The sequence below is a fragment of the Phyllobates terribilis genome, unplaced genomic scaffold (genome assembly GCF_046119375.1).
Source record: "Phyllobates terribilis strain yellow unplaced genomic scaffold, ASM4611937v1 Scaffold_12__6_contigs__length_324123572, whole genome shotgun sequence".
NCBI classification, from domain to species: Eukaryota; Metazoa; Chordata; class Amphibia; order Anura; family Dendrobatidae; genus Phyllobates; species Phyllobates terribilis.
In genome coordinates, this window is record NW_027362772.1 from 288,631,840 (window position 1) to 288,651,921 (window position 20,082).

At 44.2% G+C, this 20,082-nt stretch overlaps 1 protein-coding gene across 1 annotated transcript in view; it reads right to left on the reverse strand.

Moving 5' to 3' along the window:
- Positions 1-19,063, reverse strand: part of SIK2 (salt inducible kinase 2) — a 108,967-nt gene extending 89,904 nt beyond the window's left edge. Inside the window, exon 1 of the mRNA XM_073657136.1 lies at positions 18,461-19,063. Coding sequence (XP_073513237.1) covers positions 18,461-18,595 — 135 coding nt within the window. The 5' untranslated portion in view covers positions 18,596-19,063. The remainder of the gene's footprint in view (positions 1-18,460) is intronic.
- Positions 19,064-20,082: the final 1,019 nt, after the last annotated feature.

A 20,082-nucleotide genomic window follows, 5' to 3' on the forward strand; every position in this document is an offset into this window, starting at 1 on the left:
GCTGACCTTCTTTGTGGCACAAAATCGTTTTGGGACAGTCACCATGGTCTTAGCTGCACACGTTGGCCGCTGTATGTTCTCCACATGGGTACAAAAAGGTTGAACAAGGACCGTGACGGGAATTTTTAAAGTTGCATCTAGCTTTTATTTAAAAAAAAAAAAAAAATTGCAAAAATGTAAAAAAAATTCCAACCCACTAAAATTATCTTTTTTTTCTGCTTTTTTTTTTTTTTTTTTTTCTCTGCTCCAAACTAATATCATCAGGTCACCATGAAAAATGCACTTGGGCATGTTGCTAGGACGAGGCTGAGCGCCGGCCCCTGGTATCCATGGAGTTAATGTTTACGGCATAGAGCTGGCCACGTAACAACGTGCGCTTTATGTAATTGCTGATGAACGGAGATAAAATAAGGGTGAGTAAATAAACCTGGAGTCTGAGATGCCTGTAAAAAATGAGAAATATTTGCACAAAGTAAACAGCTTTTATTCTGCCACAGTCTGTCCTGCCAAGATTAACAACGTCAACCTCTGACTGGGCACCGGTGGGGCCGCCAATGTCACAATCAATTCTTCATTGGTTCCTTACATTCCTACGGGTTCAATACTATGGCGGCACAGAAAGCAGCTGAAGGTCTGGAGACGTCACATGGAGTTAAAAGGGGTTGTCCAGGTCTAACCAATCGACGATCTTTCCTTAGGATAGGTCATCAATGAGATCTGTAGCGGTGACTGGTGTCCCCAACGATCGCATATTAATAACCGATTCTAAAGCCCCCCCCCTCCCCCCGTAGAGCTTAGATTGAGGAATGTGATGGCTCTCCAATATAAAGGGACGTTTATGTGTTTTCTACGAGAAAGCTGTGGCAAAACTCTTCTGGAGGCGGCTTATTTCCGGGAGGCCATACAAAATTGGATATGCTGGATCGATATCTCCTCCGACAATCAATTGACCAGGGCTCCATACACCGACTGTTGGCGGCACCTGTTGATATTGATGGGCTTGGCCAACATTAGTTCAATGTGTATGGGGGCCTCAAGGGTCATCGATATGTTAGTCCTGGACAACCCCTCCAACTCCATGTGACGGCTCCAGACATTCAGCAGCTTTCTGTACCATCACATTGGACACAGATTGGTTCCTTGATCAGCTGTTACCAGCTCAGGCAGCATCCAGATGAGATGTACAGTAGACCGTGTCATACTCAAAGACATTGTACTGGCAAAACAGAGATGCGGTAGTCTTGCCCCCAAACCTTCTCCAGATCTCACACTTGAGGAAGTTTCGAGAAAACGCTTTCCTGTGCGCAGAATTTTTGTAAACACCCCAAGCAGATTCTGCATCAGAAATCCCTGGCCGACCCAGACTTAAAAAGTTTAAGTTGCGCATGGTGCCCATTCGAGTCAGCGTGTGGCCAACTTGCCATGGATTTTGCCTGACCTCAAAAAACACTTTGGGAAAAAAATCAGTGGCATTTTGAACCTCCAGATTATGGCAATTGGAGCAAGTTTTTTGGATGTTTTTCCTGCAGATTTCAGGACTTTGAGAAAAACTCTTACTTGACCGTGGGGTAGTAGGGTAACAGCAGTCTCCCATAGACGTGCTGTCTGACGGACGGCTTGCGATGACGCCTCGCTGCCACCAGCCCGGTGATGACAGCTCTCTCAGAATTATTGTTTTTCAAGAGAAAGAATGCATCACAACATTTGACGTCACTTGACATTTACACTCCGCCGCGCTTCCGGATACACCTCTCCTATTTGCAAATCCTCAACCTGTTGATACAGGATCTGTTTCCAGAGTGGAAATGCTTAAAGCATATTTTTCTTTTTGTTATGTCACATGTGAAAGGTTCAGACGAGGTAAAGGATTAGAAGCACAGATTCCCCAATAATGATGTCACCGAACTATTAAAGAATTCTCCAGCAGACAATGCTAATAACTCCAGCGATACAGGTCCGGGCCGTGCGAGGCAGCGCTGAAGTTTATATTAGGGGAAGCGCTAAAGGAACCATCCCATAATCCAATCTGGCAGATCCTATAATTACCCGCTACCTTCAGGCTTCGCTCCCACAATGAGGTTTTGATGCTGCACATTTTCTGCACCCATTAAGTAAAATAGGTAACTTGCAGTTTTTCAAAAATATTCAGCGTAAAAAACTCATTGTGGGAACATGGCCTTATAGCGAATAGCACATTTACCACCCAAACCATGGACTAGCTGCCTGCAGCTTACAAGGAGTGTGTCCTCACAAAGTGACCTTGGGTTTAAATCAGGTGTTTATGGTGAATGGATTTTTCGCCCATGTCATATTCATGTTGAAAAAAAAAAATTAACAAATTTAGCAATTTTCACTCGGGCCACTGGGCCCACTCATTTTTCATGTTCTGCACAGAAGACATTTCAGCAGTCTCGTTATCACATACAGGACTAAAATGACTGATAACTTCTCTATATACAGTAGATAACACAAGAGCCATCATTCACAATAGGTGATGTCACAGCTCACCTCCTCCTACTGTACAATGATTGATAACACCTCTATATGGGGCAGCACAGTGGCTCAGTGATTAGCACTGCAGCCTTGCAGCACTGGGGTCCTGGGTTCAAATCCCACCAAGGACAACATCTGCAAGGAGTTTGTATGTTCTCCCCATGTTTGCGTGGGTTTCCTCTGGGTTCTCTGGTTTCTTCCCACACTCCAAAGACATACTGATAGGGAATATAGACTGTGAGCCCCAATGGGGACAGCAATAATAATGTCTGTAAATTGTCTGAATTGTAAAGCGCTGCGGAATATGTTGGCGCTATATAAATAAAAAGATTATATTATTATATACAGTAGATAACAGGATCCACCACTCACAATAGGTGATGTCACAGCTTACCTCCTCCTGATGTAGAACACGGAAAAAGTAGCAGGAATTAAAAAACAAAACAAGCAAAAAAAAAAAAAAAATCAGACTCTGATGCTCTTTAAATTGAAAGTGACAGTAAACCCCTATAGATATCACGCTCCCATACTTAGGTGGTAACCCATTCATTACCGAACGTACTAAAGGCCGCTTGGATTTACGGCCGATAGCAGCCTCCATTTACCAGATTATTGCAAAATATCCAACATCCCGCGCGCGTTACGAAAATAAAAAGAAAAGCGCAGTAATATTACCGTACGTTGTGAATCCCCTGGGAAGAGTCGGCCGCCCTCGTGTTATCTTTGGTCTCTTTTCAGCACGCACAGAAAATTACTAGGGACAGATTCCACCGCTGCGCTCATCCCTCCCCAGGGGAGAACGGCAGAGAGCTGCGCTTTTACCAGTAACTCCTCAGACACCTGAATTTATTACACAGCGATCCGCAGAGGGGACGCCGCCGAGAACCCGTAATTGTTTAGCAGCTACACAATCAGCAACGATAAAAGACTTAAGAAAAAAAAAATGCAAAAAAACAACATTAGTTTGGAATATTGAATTTTTCATTTTTTTTTTTTTGGTGGAGGAGGGCTAAGAATAAAAATAAAGTTTTTCTGAATTTAATTGAATACTTTAATTTTTTTTTTTTCTACAGTCGCAGTGAGGCCGATCATTTGCCTGTAGAAAAGCCTGGTCCTGCAGGGTTTACGAGGTGAAACTGTTTTTTGGGGCAGATACTAATCTAATATGTCTCAAATCTCATACTTTAACATGTGATCCATACTTTGAGCGGGTGATTCCTATTCATCCAGTATTTTGCCAGCACTGTAGGTGCTGGAACCTGCTTTCCATCACTTCCCAGAATGCATTGCCACTGTTATTATCTAATGGCTTGCACAGGTTATTAATCCTATAAAAAGTAAAGAAAAAATATCAATGGAGGTAAGTCTTTAGGTGTATGCTCCCCATAGAGGGAAAACTTTAGATATATGCTCCCCTCCCAAAATCGTCAATCACGGCGGCATAATGGCCCACCAATCAGTAGGCTGAGAAAGCACTGATGTACACTGGAGAACTGCACCCCTTTCACTTCAGTGCCAGGACAGCGCCATTCAAGCATGTGTGGCCATGCCTGGTACTGCAGCTCTGACAATGCAAGGTAATTGGGCAGAATTTTTTTTTTTTTTTTTTTTTTTTTATTAAAGAAAAGAACATGCTGCCACTTCCCTACAGGGTCTGAAGAGTTTGAAAATGGGAGTTAAATAAAAATGAGCAAAAAATATATATATATTTAAAAAAATAAATAAGATGTGAAAATGACCTTCTTGGGGGGAGGGGTGGGGGGAGATCTCACACTGATTTGCTTAAACATGCAGGAATATATGTAGATTATTAATTAAAAATATTACTATAAATAAAATTATGGATGTATTCCATATTTCTGCATTTTTCACGGGTCAAAAGATCTCTACGCTCCATAAAAGAAATGATTTGTTTCCTGTGTGTCCCCAGTGATGACCCGTCCACAGAAAGCGGCCATTGTGGCCCTGTAATAATGTATCTATTAAAGCGGAGCAGCGCTGACACGGCCTCTAATTGATTGAATGCTGGTTTTGATTATTTGCTACAATTTCCGAGCCAAGTGGAATTTCTCCTTCTACAACATGACATTCAGTGCTACATTCCAGCACGCGTCCCCCCCAGACTTAAAAGAGAAAAAATAAATAACACTGCACGCTGCAATATGGGACCGGGGTTTAAATCCTCGCTTCACCCTCTGCCTAATTTCCAGAACTTCACATAATCCACCAGGAATGTTGGAAAAAAAAAATCTCTGTTCGCTTCGGGCCAAACTGGCGAGGATGTTTCCTTACTTCATTGTGAATGTACCGAGAACAGAAAAAATACCAAAGAAAACACTGGTATCAAACGCAGATAAAAGAGGTGTCCAGGGGGATAAACATTGATTTTCTGCTCATTTAAAAAAATAAAATAATTAGTATTGTTTAAGGCTGTGTGCCCACGATGCGTTTTTTAAGCGTTTCCGCAGCGGCAAAAATACATTGGGTCAGGGAAGGCAGCAGAAACGACCTGGATCAGAAATTCAATTTTCCAGAGAGCACGTTGCAAGCTCCGGCACTATAGGAATCTTTGCATGATGGGGGGAGAGGATACTTTTTAGAAAGCCGGGGCCACTGCAAAACATAGGGGGTGCTGGCCCTTTAAGAGTGAGAATGCGCTTGCCGCAACAGCACGACCCCACCCAGCAGGGGAAGGGGGCCGACCCCACCCAGCAGGGGAAGGGGGCCGACCCCACCCAGCAGGGGAAGGGGGCCGACCCCACCCAGCAGGGGAAGGGGGCCGACCCCACCCAGCAGGGGAAGGGGGCCGACCCCACCCAGCAGGGGAAGGGGGCCGACCCCACCCAGCAGGGGAAGGGGGCCGACCCCACCCAGCAAGGGAAGGGGGCCGACCCCACCCAGCAAGGGAAGGGGGCCGACCCCACCCAGCAAGGGAAGGGGGCCGACCCCACCCAGCAAGGGAAGGGGGCCGACCCCACCCAGCAGGGGAAGGGGGCCGACCCCACCCAGCAGGGGAAGGGGGCCGACCCCACCCAGCAGGGGAAGGGGGCCGACCCCACCCAGCAGGAAAGCAGTGACCAGTTAGGATCAGGTAAGTGTTGGAGCGGGAGCTCAGCATTTTTTTAAACACCAGCATGAGCCATTTTAAAGATCTTCCATGTCGACGGAGTAGTCCAGGCTTACAAAACCGTGATTGCTTTATTTTAGAACCACCCCTGACTGTGCCTGGTATTACAACTAAGCTCCAATCAGGTCAACGGGGTATTATTGCAAAAAGCGGGTTGTCCACTATGGAAAATCCCTTTTAGTTCCCTCCCTGATAATCATCTGTGGAAATAGGACAGCAAGTGTTATATTTCCCTGCAGCGCCTCCGCAGGTAAAATGAAGCATTACACAGCTAGAATAGAAGTCAATGGGATATCCATACAATGCACATAGGTGTTGCCGTACCCGAAGAATTTCCTAGTAGCCGTCTGCCCTAAATAATAAACATGGACCCCAATCTAATAGGAACAGGTTTTCTCCATTATAAAAAAATTCTAGGTTAGTGTATCAGCGGAGTCACGCGTCTCATTTTCTGCGCCGTATGAAGAAGTCCTGCAGCAGTCGATATTCCCAAACGGTAAAAAAATAATTCTGTAATGAGCCAAAGACGTAAAAACAACAACCGTAATGATATCTCATTTTCCGGTCTGAACATCGGGATCTGAAAATGGATCAATCTTCGCAACGAGCAGAAGGAAACTGCACAAGCTAATATCCATCACTTCCCAGTCCTTTATTACAAATTGCTCCTAAAAATTGCAAAATGAAAAAAAAAAAAAAAAAAAAAAAAAAAAATATATGCAACCGATCCATAATCAAAAGGAGGCAACAACTCATGAAAAAAAAAAAAAATGTAATATAATATTATATATTTATTACACACACACATACATACAGGTAAAACAAACTTTCCTCCGAGATATAAACCTTTAAAGTTCCAAAATTGAGGGGCACAGGCAAGTAATGCTCAAAAATAATCCTACAAGCATTACTGACCTGTTAAAGCTCCAGTGCCAACTCTCCACTGCTTTAAAGGGGTGGTCCAAAACTTGTATATTGTTGATAGGTTATCAATATTAGAACCATGGTGGTCCGGCAATGGGTGCTCCCACCGAGGCCGGATGTCCACAGCGCACAGGGTTGGAATAGCACAGTTCCTACTTAAGTGAATGTGATCTGAGACGGTGTACCCAAGAATGAAAAACCCCAAAAAACATACAATTGATAGAAAGCAACTAAATCTAAGAGCCCAGTGCAGATACAACTACTCTCTGCCATTAGGGCAAACGGAAACATTTAGGGCTCGTTCCATTCTCCAAGTTAATTTGCAGTTAAAATAAGAAAGGAGGAGGAGAACTTGCAAATTTAGGACTGAACATAAAAATAATAATCTCGGGTTTTCCTCCTTCCCCCGGAACGTTCTATATAATTTCTGGATATTATTGGCTGTGAAACAATGGAACACAATGGAAAGAGGTGCAAAGAGATTCCATGACTCACTGTTATTTCTGCAGTGAAGAACGTTCTTTTCGGAATTTTGTCTTTTTTTCTTCCCTTTTTCACAGCTACGACTTTTCCAGCCGTATAAATAACTCCAAAAATAGGAAGTTTTAACCGCTTAGGGTTTTTTATTTATTGGCCGCTGGGGTAGTGACCCGGAGGGAAGATTGTCTCACATGGGCCAGATACAAATACAGGAACGTTCCAAAAAAGGAAGATTTTTTTCAAGGTTTTATTTTTCCTTAAAGCCCGTGCAAAATAATGAAATGGGGCATGATAGTTGTGGTGCAGGAGCGACAGATTACAGGAGGGGGGAGATTAGGGTTTTCCCTAATTAGATTTTAAAATGACTAGTCCTTAAAGGAATTTGGAAGTTTGACGACCCCTTTAAATTTCACATCATGTTGGATATTTTGATTATAGAAAAAGTATCGAAAACTTGTACAATAAAAAATTCCTGAAGGTTCTTTGGTCATTCTTCTGCATCCAGACTTAAAGGGGTTGTCCAGCATTAAAAGAAAAAAATTAAACATGGCCGCCTTCTTCCAAAAAACGCTCTATACCTGTAGGTGGCCTACACTTCCATTAAGCCGAGCTGCAATACCACACGGCGGTAAGAGACAGCCATGTTCTTCTAATCCTGGACAACCCCTTTAAATTTTACATGGCATTTAGCCCGTTTATCAGATTTCCTAGATTATTGGATGCCAGATTAAAGGAATTTCACCCTCGGGCCTTCGTGAGCTAACGCACGGAGGAAACATATCCATAATTTATCATTCAGAGACGAGACGCCTCTTATTGTGATGGACGGATAATAAGGACCGCGACCTACAGAAAGGATTGATCTAAGCGGTCAGATCTGACAGGAACTAATCTATGCCTTTTAACGCATCTTCAATCATGGCGGGATTACGCCTGACAAGTGAAAATAAATAGAGAACATTAAAGAAATTGCAGACCGTAACTAAAGGAATACCGGCGCCTTAATATGCACCTGTCCAAGCCTGTAGAAATGCCTGACCCTGCTCCCCTTACCCTCCATAAACTGTCCTGATGCTCCTGCTCTGTAATTTGCCATCTACTCTTTCAATGGGCAGTTCCTTTTTCCTTCAGCATTCTGCCAGCACTATAGGTGCTGGAACTTTCTTCCCCCTCACTCTGCTGCTATAGATGTGATAAAAGGCAGTGGAAACAGTTACACAGAAGGAAGACAGCTAGTGACATTTTGGGGTGATTAATGGGATCAAGTTGTCTTAAAGTATGAGGGGGGGGGGCATTTAAAGAGTTTTTGCAGGGACTAAAACTGCCCAGAGATGGGGAAAAGTCCATATACAATGGGCATTACAATCCCAAGTGTAATACCTAGTGTAGAGACTAAGGGACCACTGCACCATGAAATTAACCCCCAAAAGTTTATTTTTTTTTTCAATGTTCTTACAAAACGTACAAGTTAATAAAATCAACGTGGAAATGTCTTTTTTCTATTTATGTGCAGGGAGGGCGATCCAAAATGTACCGGAAAGCAAGAAACGCTCCAGCTCCTCCCGTCTGACTCCTTTACCAGGAAAGCAGTGTTCTTCCATAATAGAGATAAAAGGCGATAAGCGGCTTCTGTAATGTGCCGAAGCTGCTGATCCTTCATGTGCAACAAGGGGAGAAACCAGAGAAACCTGCAGAAATCCACGCAGTCCAGAGAACACCGAACATTTACTGGAGTCTCTCCCCGTCCATGGAAAATAATCCCTGTGTGACCGCGGCCATAATAGATTCCTTTGCAGATGCCACAATTAAAATGAAGAAGATTTTTTTATATTTTATTTTCTAGCAATACTTTTTACTTCTTTTTTTCAATCCCGGACAATCCCTTCAATGGTAGCGATTTTTATCCCAATCTGTTTTGTTCATCAGGGGTCCCATTCCCGACTGATCTTACAAGTATCGCACATGGATCACCAATGTTACATTTCTGCCAGTTTAAGAAACCGTCGCGCATCTTCTGGGATGATTTTTCGGTAGATCGGAGAAAAAAAAAAAAAATCTGCGGCTAATTAAAGGTAATTTAATCGCAAATCGAAATAGCTAATTATAAACGTGCCGGAGTTATTACATCAATTTTGGTCTTCAGAAGTGTTGGTAATTATACACGGCTCTACCCCCGCTCCAAAGACGGGAACTTCGGGATATTGTGGGTGTCACACTCACAGGCTCCTATGCAAATAGGATTTTTAAGCTTTTTTTTATATTAAGTTGAAGGAATAAGTCTAAATTATTAGTATCTGTCAGGGTAAGATGACACGGGAGGCTATGGAAACTATATCCTATAGATCACTGGGGAGAAAACCTTCAGAAATCAAAAAAATAAATAAAAAGCTACATAAACCTCAAAAAACTATAGGAAGGTGCTGTAGACCCTGTGCATGGAGGAGAGCTGTGACGTCACCTATTGTGAATGGTGGATCCTGTGTTATCTACTGTATATAGAGATGTTATCAGTCATTGTACAGGAGGAGGAGGAGGAGGTGAGCTGTGACATCACCTATTGTGAATGGTGGATCCTGTGTTATCTACTGTATATAGAGGTGTTATCAGTCAGTGTACAGGAGGAGGAGGAGAGTTGTGACGTCACCTATTGTGAATGGTGGATCCTGTGTTATCTACTGTATATAGAGGTGTTATCAGTCATTGTACAGGAGGAGGAGGTGAGCTGTGACGTCACCTATTGTGAATGGTGGATCCTGTGTTATCTACTGTATATAGAGATGTTATCAGTCATTGTACAGGAGGAGGAGGAGAGTTGTGACGTCACCTATTGTGAATGGTGGATCCTGTGTTATCTACTGTATATAGAGGTGTTATCAGTCATTGTACAGGAGGAGGAGGAGGTGAGCTGTGACGTCACCTATTGTGAATGGTGGATCCTGTATTATCTACTGTATATAGAGGTGTTATCAGTCATTGTACAGGAGGAGGAGGTGAGCTGTGACGTCACCTATTGTGAATGGTGGATCCTGTGTTATCTACTGTATATAGAGATGTTATCAGTCATTGTACAGGAGGAGGAGGAGAGTTGTGACGTCACCTATTGTGAATGGTGGATCCTGTGTTATCTACTGTATATAGAGGTGTTATCAGTCATTGTACAGGAGGAGGAGGTGAGCTGTGACATCACCTATTGTGAATGGTGGATCCTGTGTTATCTACTGTATATAGAGGTGTTATCAGTCATTGTACAGGAGGAGGAGGTGAGCTGTGACGTCACCTATTGTGAATGGTGGATCCTGTGTTATCTACTGTATATAGGTGTTATCAGTCATTGTAGAGGAGGAGGAGGTGAGCTGTGACATCACCTATTGTGAATGGTGGATCCTGTGTTATCTACTGTATATAGAGATGTTATCAGTCATTGTACAGGAGGAGGAGGAGAGTTGTGACGTCACCTATTGTGAATGGTGGATCCTGTGTTATCTACTGTATATAGAGGTGTTATCAATCATTGTACAGGAGGAGGAGGTGAGCTGTGACATCACCTATTGTGAATGGTGGATCCTGTGTTATCTACTGTATATAGAGGTGTTATCAGTCATTGTACAGGAGGAGGAGGTGAGCTGTGACGTCACCTATTGTGAATGGTGGATCCTGTGTTATCTACTGTATATAGAGGTGTTATCAGTCATTGTACAGGAGGAGGAGGTGAGCTGTGACGTCACCTATTGTGAATGGTGGATCCTGTGTTATCTACTGTATATAGAGGTGTTATCAATCATTGTACAGGAGGAGGAGGTGAGCTGTGACATCACCTATTGTGAATGGTGGATCCTGTGTTATCTACTGTATATAGAGGTGTTATCAGTCATTGTACAGGAGGAGGAGGTGAGCTGTGACGTCACCTATTGTGAATGGTGGATCCTGTATTATCTACTGTATATAGAGGTGTTATCAGTCATTGTACAGGAGGAGGAGGTGAGCTGTGACATCACCTATTGTGAATGGTGGATCCTGTGTTATCGGTCATTTTATAAGGCATATTCTGATGACACCTTCCCTTTAAAGAGTACGTATCTTTTTTTCACTAAATATTTTTACATTTCCTACAGATTGGTGGTGTTTGGGTCCGGGGAATCCCGCTGATCACTAAAAATCCCCTGAACGGTTGAGCTCCTGCACACTGTATTGTGGGGTCTCCCCGGCTTTATACTGAGCCCCTGCATTGTGTGAAGGGTCCCACAGAAGTGAATAGAGCGGTGGTCACTGCTGCTCCCATAGAAGTGTTTGGAGCTGCAGACACACAAGCGCACAATAGGGTCCATCACACAGGGGTCCTTGGACCCCTCGTTTTTATGATCGGTAGAGATGCCAGAGAAAGGACCCCGCTCATAGTCTGCCAGATGAGACGCGGCGGTATTGTAGCAGCAGCTGGGTGTAATGAAATCCTGCTTTCTCTTGGGCATTGCTCGAGTACGTCAGAGCGAAAGACAGTTATGACTGGTATGAAGATGTCAGGTACCAGAGACACCGGATTGCCCAACACCCAGATTGCACTTAACCACTTCAGTGACTTCAGAGAACAAAGATTACGTGGTGGGGGGTAGAGAATGCGTCTCTCCATAGAGTACGAGAAGTCCTGGTAGAGATCTGCTGAGCGCCCGGCCCCGCTGCACTACACACTGAACCTACAGATTAAGTTACAGGCACATACTGTCCACGCCGCCGACATACCTGACATTAATGACGTGGAGCAGCGCCATACAGGAACAGGTAGAGCCGCAATGGAGCTGACCCCCAGCCCAGACATCCACACTGAGGGCGGTGTAAGAGCAAAATATCTGGGGATCAGCAGAAGGAAAAGACGCTGAAAATTACAAATGGGGATCAGAGGCTTCCGGACAGTAGATTACAGGACGCCATGGGGATCCAAGCATTGCAACTCTTATATTAGAGATGTCAGCCAATAGGTAGAAACAAACCTGAGAAGACGACGGGCGCGTCCCCCGGGCACTGATCATGCAATGAATTACAAATATATACGTTTGTTTTTAAATTACTTGTAAAACATAGTGTTTCCAAAACTTTTCTTACAAGATTTTTTCATGTCACTTTTTTAGTGTTGTCAATTCCTGGCAATTTTGAAGCATCATAGAAAAAAAAAAGTCTATGAGAAAATACCAAAAAAAGGATAGTGTGTATGTATATTTTTTCCAATAAATTCGCTATAAAGTTTAAACGCAACATCTGGCTAAAAAAAAAATAATCCACAAACATGCTAACTAAAAAAAACACCCCGAAAAATGTTGCACAATGTCTCCTGTGATTTAAGCGCAAGGCCAGTTTACAGACAAGGCCTGAACCGATTGTAGGTTTAAGGATATGTTCACACAAGGCGTTTTTTCAGCAGCAAAATCTGACCTCTTGGCAGTAAAGTTTGTGCCTCAAAAAAGCAGATTTTGCTTGTTTTTTTTTTGTCACTGTCCATTTGTCTCTTCATGTATGCTGATAAAGTTTAGTGACAAAAAAAAAGTGACCTATTCAATTTCATGAGGTTTTGGCACAGAAAACGCTGCAAAACTTGAAACCTGCGTTTTTTGCAGCGTTTATTCACCACCCATTACTTTCACTGGGTGAAAAACGCTGAAAGAAGTGACCTGTTGTACAAAAAAAAAAAACATGCAAAGCACAAAATACTGATGACACAAAAAACGTGTGTGAGGCTGTGTGCCCACGTAGCGTTTTTCAAGCGTATATGCTGCGGAATTTCCGCAGCGTAAACGCTTGAAAAACGCATGTAGATCCGCACCCCATGGTCCCCAATGGCATTCCGCAATGTCAATGCCCATGCTGCGGATTTTTCCGCAGCGTATATGCTGCAGTCAAAAATCCGCAGCATGTTCATTAATTTTGCGGAAGCGCCGCGGAATCAATGTGCGGATGGTACCCAAGTCTGGAGGAGAGGAGACTCTCATCCAGACCTGGGTACCAAAGAACCTGTAAAAAAAAGAATAAAATAAAGTTTATACTTATCTTCTGATGTTTTCCCTCCGTCGCGCTGTTGTCTGAAGGACCTGCCACGTCATTGAGTCATGTGACCCACCACATGACTCAATGACGTCACCGCAGGTCCTGCACACAGCAGCGTGAGCCGCTCAAGACTCCGGACGGGGCAGAGAATGCATCAGAAGGTGAGTATAAAGTTTATTTTTTTATTTTTTACCATTCTGAACAAGTTGTCAAGCACTTTTCCAAGTGATGCTTGGAGAAGTGCTTGATAACCCGCATGCGGAAATGCATGCAAAGACGCCTCACAAACGCTTCTACCTGGCGGGAAAACTGCATGTAATATCCGCATGCGATTTTCCCGCCAGGGAGAAGCGTAAAAAATATGCTTCAGGTCCGCAACGTGGGCACATAGCCTGAATGAGATTTCTGCAATCTCAGACTTTGCTGGTACTGTAAAACACAGCTGAAAATTTACATAAAAAAACTCCTAGTGTGAACATACCCTTAGGCCTCATTCATATTTCTACGTACGAGTGCCATCTGTATTTTTCACAGTCTATGGGACCATTCACATATCCGCTTTTTGACTCGGATTGAGAAGTTTGTGGCAAATATCGGAGTCATGTCCGATTTTGAACCAAGGGTCGGATCAAAGTTGTCAATGCAAGTCAATGGGTGCAGGAAGAAAAATAAATAAATATCGGACTACACTTGGATGACATCCAAGTATGGCCTGATTTTCACGGACTGTCAGAATGGAGAAGGTATAGAAATAAAATTAAAAAAAAAAGATGTCACCAAGTACGAGAAAATAGGAGGACATTCAAACCACACTGATTCAATTCTGATCAGAGTAGTCGGTCCGATTGTCTCGTATGCAAAAAATAAATAATCCAACATGTGAATGAGGCCTTAGGGATCAGGTCGGGACTTTCATCCGTAATATAGGTGCAGAAATGAGCCGCCGTTATAAAAAAGACTATCTTAGAACCGCTTTCTAGAGACTACTAAGTAATGCATCCAAACATGAAAAGGTGGAAACACAGGGGATTAATCTGCTGCAAAACAGCTGCAGATTTCTGTGCTGAAATTCATTGCAAAGGCTGAAATCTGCAGCGCTACTAAACTTCTGCAGAGTGTGAATGCGAGTTTACAAGATTGCATACACAATGTACTACACTGCACTGCAGATTGTTTGCATATCAGTCTCCTGGAGATGTATCTTTATGGGAACGATCTCAGTGGGAAAAACAAGACAATCTTGAAGTTATGATACCTTTTACACATTCAGTATTTGCAGCAGAAAAATCTGCAGCAAATACTGGTGTGTTGGCAGGAAAAATGCATGAAATTTTAATGCGTTTTTCTTATTAGTAGGGCTGAAATCTGCAGCCAAAACGCTGCAAGAATGGACATTGTGCAGATTTAAATCTGCACAGAAAAAGCACTGTGTGCATGAGACTTAAGGAATTCCATTCACTTTGCTGTTTGTAAGAAATCCTTCAGGTTTTGTGACAATCTGTGCAGAAAAAAAAACTGCAATGTGTGCACAGACCCCAATTCATGTAGCAGAGAAGAATTTAACCCTTTCGTATTGCAGTCCTATGTAAAGGACAGCACACACCGAACATGCACACTGATAATCTCTGATACCAAAAGACAAACTCATCTGTCAGCTCCATGTAGACAGAAATTAACCATTACCAAGCCGGCTATCTACAGTATATGAACAATACTCATCGGCTCTCCGCTAACTGCACGGCATCATTATTACACAGGCAGAAATCTAACACCCGGAATGGACAACGAGAACAGAGGAGCTAAACGTTATCAGGAGCGTTACCAAGAGGAAGCCTGAAGTCTCATCACCCACAGAGAAGGGATGGTCCCAGAAGCCGCAACGACGGGCTCAAATAGAGGAAATTAAAAGTCACAATGAAACTGGCTTTAAACTTTATGTTCCAAATTCGCATATAAAAGGCTCGTGTCCTATTAGTTTATTCTTTCAGCTGATCCAAACTGACATTGTAATCACAGTGGGGCGATTGCAAAACACTTCATCCTCTCCTATATTGGGTATATGGTGAGATTTTTGCAACATGTAAGGATGCAAAAAAATGAAGCATTGCAATAAGATAGATACAACTTAATTAAAAACACCACCTTGTGCACTGGGCATTATATAGAGATGTAGCAGAGCTGACAATATGTGGCTGTAGAGGAGTGCAGGAAAACCAGTCAAAATGCAAAAAGAAAGTACTGGAGGACCAATTCATGGCTGAAGACACAGGGTGCAATGTAACAGAAGCATGCAGGAGACAATGTAACACACTGGGTAGATACATGTTATGTGCACATTCCCACAGACATGGATACATAACATATCCCCAGCGGAGATAGAAAGTCACAGCCCGAAAATCTGTAACATATATATGAACAACCAAAAAAAAAGAAATCCTGCCTGACCTGAAATCAGGGTCATGTAAACTTGTGCAATGTGAAGAAGGCTACACTTCTTATCCCCCCCAACAGGAAATGATTGTACAGAGCGGACTCTGCTCAACAGCTGCAGTATAACTCCCATCCTCCTATAGGGGGTATGGGGCTGAACAATACCCTACAAGTTATTTCTGCTCGGTATGCAATCAGGCACATTTCTCTTATTGGGGTGCATCAATCGCACCAAGCACTAAATATATGGGGGTAAATGCACCAATGACATCTTTAAAAAAAAAAACTGTGCATAAATAGAAACTCAGATTTGCAAAGTAATTCCTGCAATTTTATTTAAATGATAGTAAATGTATTAAACAAATAGGGGATCCGCCCACTCATCATATCCTGCCCACTTCCCTCAACATTTTTGGCATGCACCAACATTTGTAACACTGCTAAATTGCAAAATTTGCAACATTTTTGGCATGCATCAAAATTTGCAACTTTTCTATGGCCGAAAAAAACCCAAAAAACCCTGATATCAATTGCCCTGCACAACACAGTGAAAAAAGAGTGGACACTGCAAAAGCCTCATAGATATTGTATAAATATTAAACTGTAGAAGAATAAAATATAAAACAGACTTTAGAAAATATTGACCGTCCCATATTTGTTTTAATAAACATAGTAATTTTTTTTTATTATTATTTATTTAGGTCTCTTCTATGTGGGTTTGGGGGGGGGGGGGATAAATATAAATACAGCTTGAGTATTAAGGGGTTAAAATGAAGAGTCCAAAAAGAAAACGAAAAAGAAAGCATAAATGAGGAAATGTCACCATTGCATATACCGACACCATGTGCTGATGATGTATAGGGATAGATGTAATTCAATAAGCAGCATCTATATCCTTTGGCTGGGATAAGGGGGGTGGGGGAGGCAGGTTAGATTTTTCAGCACTTTTTTTTTCCTGTGCGGATACAGTTATGAATGAAGCGCTCGGAATTCGCAGGTCACAGATACACGGTGACCTAAAAATTGGTAAATAAAGCAGAATTAAACGTGTTAGAGCGTCAGTGACTGCACGGCCGAGCCGGAGAGATGGCTAGTGAATGTTACCTTGGTGTGCCAGATGATCAGGAAACTAATGACCACCTGGGCATAAATGATGTCACCAAGGGGGCACAAAAGTGTATATATGTATAATATATCTCCGGTTCTCCAGAATATTTGGGGTGACTTGTGCTCCATTCCAAAAAAAAAAAATATAGCAAATTTTGTGCAAAAAAAATTGCAACTTTTTGCGCTTTGGAAAGTTTGGTGCAAAATGACCGACTGGTGAACTGAACCTCGATTTAATTTAATTTTCTGGTGCATGGGCCAAATTTAAGAACTGGTGCAGCTTAAAAAAATGAATGAAAGACGGATTTTAATAAAGCAAGATACAGTTTAGAACTGTAGCCCGCCATCGCAATTAACTCCTGCCTATGCACAGCGACCGGAGGTGTACGGGGTAACAGCGTAGTGCGGCCCGCTGGGTATTTTCCCCATGATAGCCGACATTAGTATACATTTAATAAAACCTCCCCATTGTCTCTAGCATGTGCATATAAATGTAAGTCATGTATCCGCTCTCCGTACTGCGCCGAATATATTGGTGCAATAGACCCAACTATAAATAATACCGTAGAACGGGCCGTATCCGCAATCCCGACCACTGTATGAATGGCTCAGATTGGAATACCCCATTAATGTAACAACCGCACTGTCACATAAAACAGATATGTCCGCTCTCTGTACAGCGCTAGGGAATGTTAGTACTATGTAACCACTATAAATAATACCGTAGTGAGGCCAGGACAGCCGTTTCTGTAACCTTGACCACCATGACAATGGATGAAATGGGAATACCCCTTTAATACCATGGGCATATATAAGTAATCGACATGTCCGCTCTCAGCACAGCGCTGTACAACAAGTTGGTACTATACAAGACTATAAATAATACCGTAGGACAACCAAGGGTGACATTTCTGGAACTCTAACCACCACATGAATGGATGGGATGGGAATACCCTTTTAGTAGCTTGTACATATATACGTAAAGAATACATCTTAGTACAGTGCCGCAGAAGGTGTCGGTGCTATATAATGACTATAAATAATACCGTAGCGCCGCCAGGACAGCTGTTTCTGTAACCTTGACCACCACATGAGTGGCTGAGATGGAAATACCCCTCAAGTACCTTGAGCATATATAGGTAACAGATATGTCCGCTCACCATACAGCGCTGCGGTATATGTCGGTGCCAGATAAGAACTATAAATAATACCGTAGCGAGACCAAGATGGCCGTTTCCGTAAACTTGACCACTGTGTGAGGCTGATATGGGAATACCCAATCAGTAGCATGTGCATATATACACAACGGATACATCTGCTCTCGGTACAGTGCCGCGCTATACAACGACTATAAATAATACCGTAGTGAGGCCAGCAGTTTCTGTTACCTTGACCGCCATGGGAATACCACTTCATTAGCATGTGCACACATACGTATATGTCCGCTCTCTGTACAGCGCCGCAGAATATGTAGGAGCTTTACAACGACAATAAATTATACCGTAGCAAGACTAGGACAGCTGTTTCCATAACCTTGACCACCGCATGAAGAGATGAGATGGGAATACCCCTCAAGTACCATGTGCATATATACGTAACGGATACGTCCGCTCTCCGTGCATGACCGCGGTATACGTCAGTGCTATAGAACTACTATAAATAATACCGCCGGTGAGAATAAAAGTAAAAATCAGCCATTTCTACACTAAGCACATATGGAGCACAACTTATGTCGTCAATATAGGAAGAAAAGCAGAAAAAAAAAATTACAGAAAAGGTGAAGAAACGAGACGGCGGAGGGTCCGGAAGAGCCTGGCGGCCACCTCTGGCCCCGTGATGGCCACCTCTGGCCCCGTGATGGGTACTTGCCTCGGTCTTGGTGATGCGGTGTCTCGCCAGCTTCACCACGGCGAAATTCCCTTTCCCTAAAGTGCGTTCTATGTCGTAGAATCCGACCCGGACAGGACCCCTCTGGACAAGCCTCTGACAATCCGCCATGACCATGCTGGGACCCGGGCCAGGAAGGACAACAGAGGGGCAAGAGACATCAACAGGGGTGAGAAGCCGGCTGTGCAGCAGGAGCCGGCCACAGCCGACAGTCCCGGGGTCAGCAGCAGCAGCTGGGGGGCAGGGGGGAGATGAGGCTGCAGGTACCAGCTCCGCTCAGGCACTAACACGCATTGTCCAGGAGGAAGCGGCGCTCTGTGCCCACCAGCAGGAGAGTCCGGCGCAGGCGGCAGCGCTCATTGTCCGGCATAGTGTGAACGGGGCAGCATCTGCGTCCGCGGAGGGTGCGGGAAAGTCACTTGGTGAAGTTGCAGCCGGCGGTGCAGGGAAGCGGACTTGTGTCACACTCGGGAGCGGAGGCAGCTGTGCAGGAAGCCGAGTGCAGCTCTACCAGCCACCGCCGCCGCTGCCCGCACAACGCTGCATGTTCTCAGGGTTCACGTCCATTGACGTCACAGCTGCGGGAGGGCCGGGGGCGGGGCCTCGGCAGATCGCTAGGACTTTTTTTTTTTTTTTTTTTTTTTTTTAACCTTCTTCACAGCTCGCTTGCCAAATGGGTTGCCCCTAGCAACCGGAGCCAGCGCTGACGTCAAGCGCCTGCTGCACGAGCTGTCAGTCACAGAGCAGAGCGCGCGAGAGACAGAGGGAGAGAGAGGGACAGAGAGCAGGAGAGAGAAAGAGACAGAGAGCAGGAGAGAGACAGTGGGAGAGAGAGGGACAGAGAGCAGGAGAGAGACAGTGGGAGAGAGAGGGACAGAGAGCAGGAGAGAGACAGTGGGAGAGAGAGGGACAGAGAGCAGGAGAGAGAAAGAGACAGAGAGCAGGAGAGAGACAGTGGGAGAGAGAGGGACAGAGAGCAGGAGAGAGACAGTGGGAGAGAGAGGGACAGAGAGCAGGAGAGAGAAAGAGACAGAGAGCAGGAGAGAGACAGTGGGAGAGAGAGGGACAGAGAGCAGGAGAGAGACAGAGAGCAGGAGAGAGACAGTGGGAGAGAGAGGGACAGAGAGCAGGAGAGAGACAGAGAGCAGGAGAGAGACAGTGGGAGAGAGAGGGACAGAGCAGGAGAGAGACAGTGGGAGAGAGAGGGACAGAGAGCAGGAGAGAGAAAGAGACAGAGAGCAGGAGAGAGACAGTGGGAGAGAGAGGGACAGAGAGCAGGAGAGAGAAAGAGACAGAGAGCAGGAGAGAGACAGTGGGAGAGAGAGGGACAGAGAGCAGGAGAGAGAAAGAGACAGAGAGCAGGAGAGAGACAGTGGGAGAGAGAGGGACAGAGAGCAGGAGAGAGACAGTGGGAGAGAGAGGGACAGAGAGCAGGGGAGAGAGAAAGAGACAGTGGAGGAGAGGGACGGAGAGCAGGGGAGAGAGAAAGAGACAGAGAGAGAGAGACGGAAAGCAGGACAAAGAGACAGTGGGAGGGAGAGAGACAGGAGAGAGGGACAGAGAGCAGGAGAGAGACAGTGGGAGATAGAGGGACAGAGAGCAGG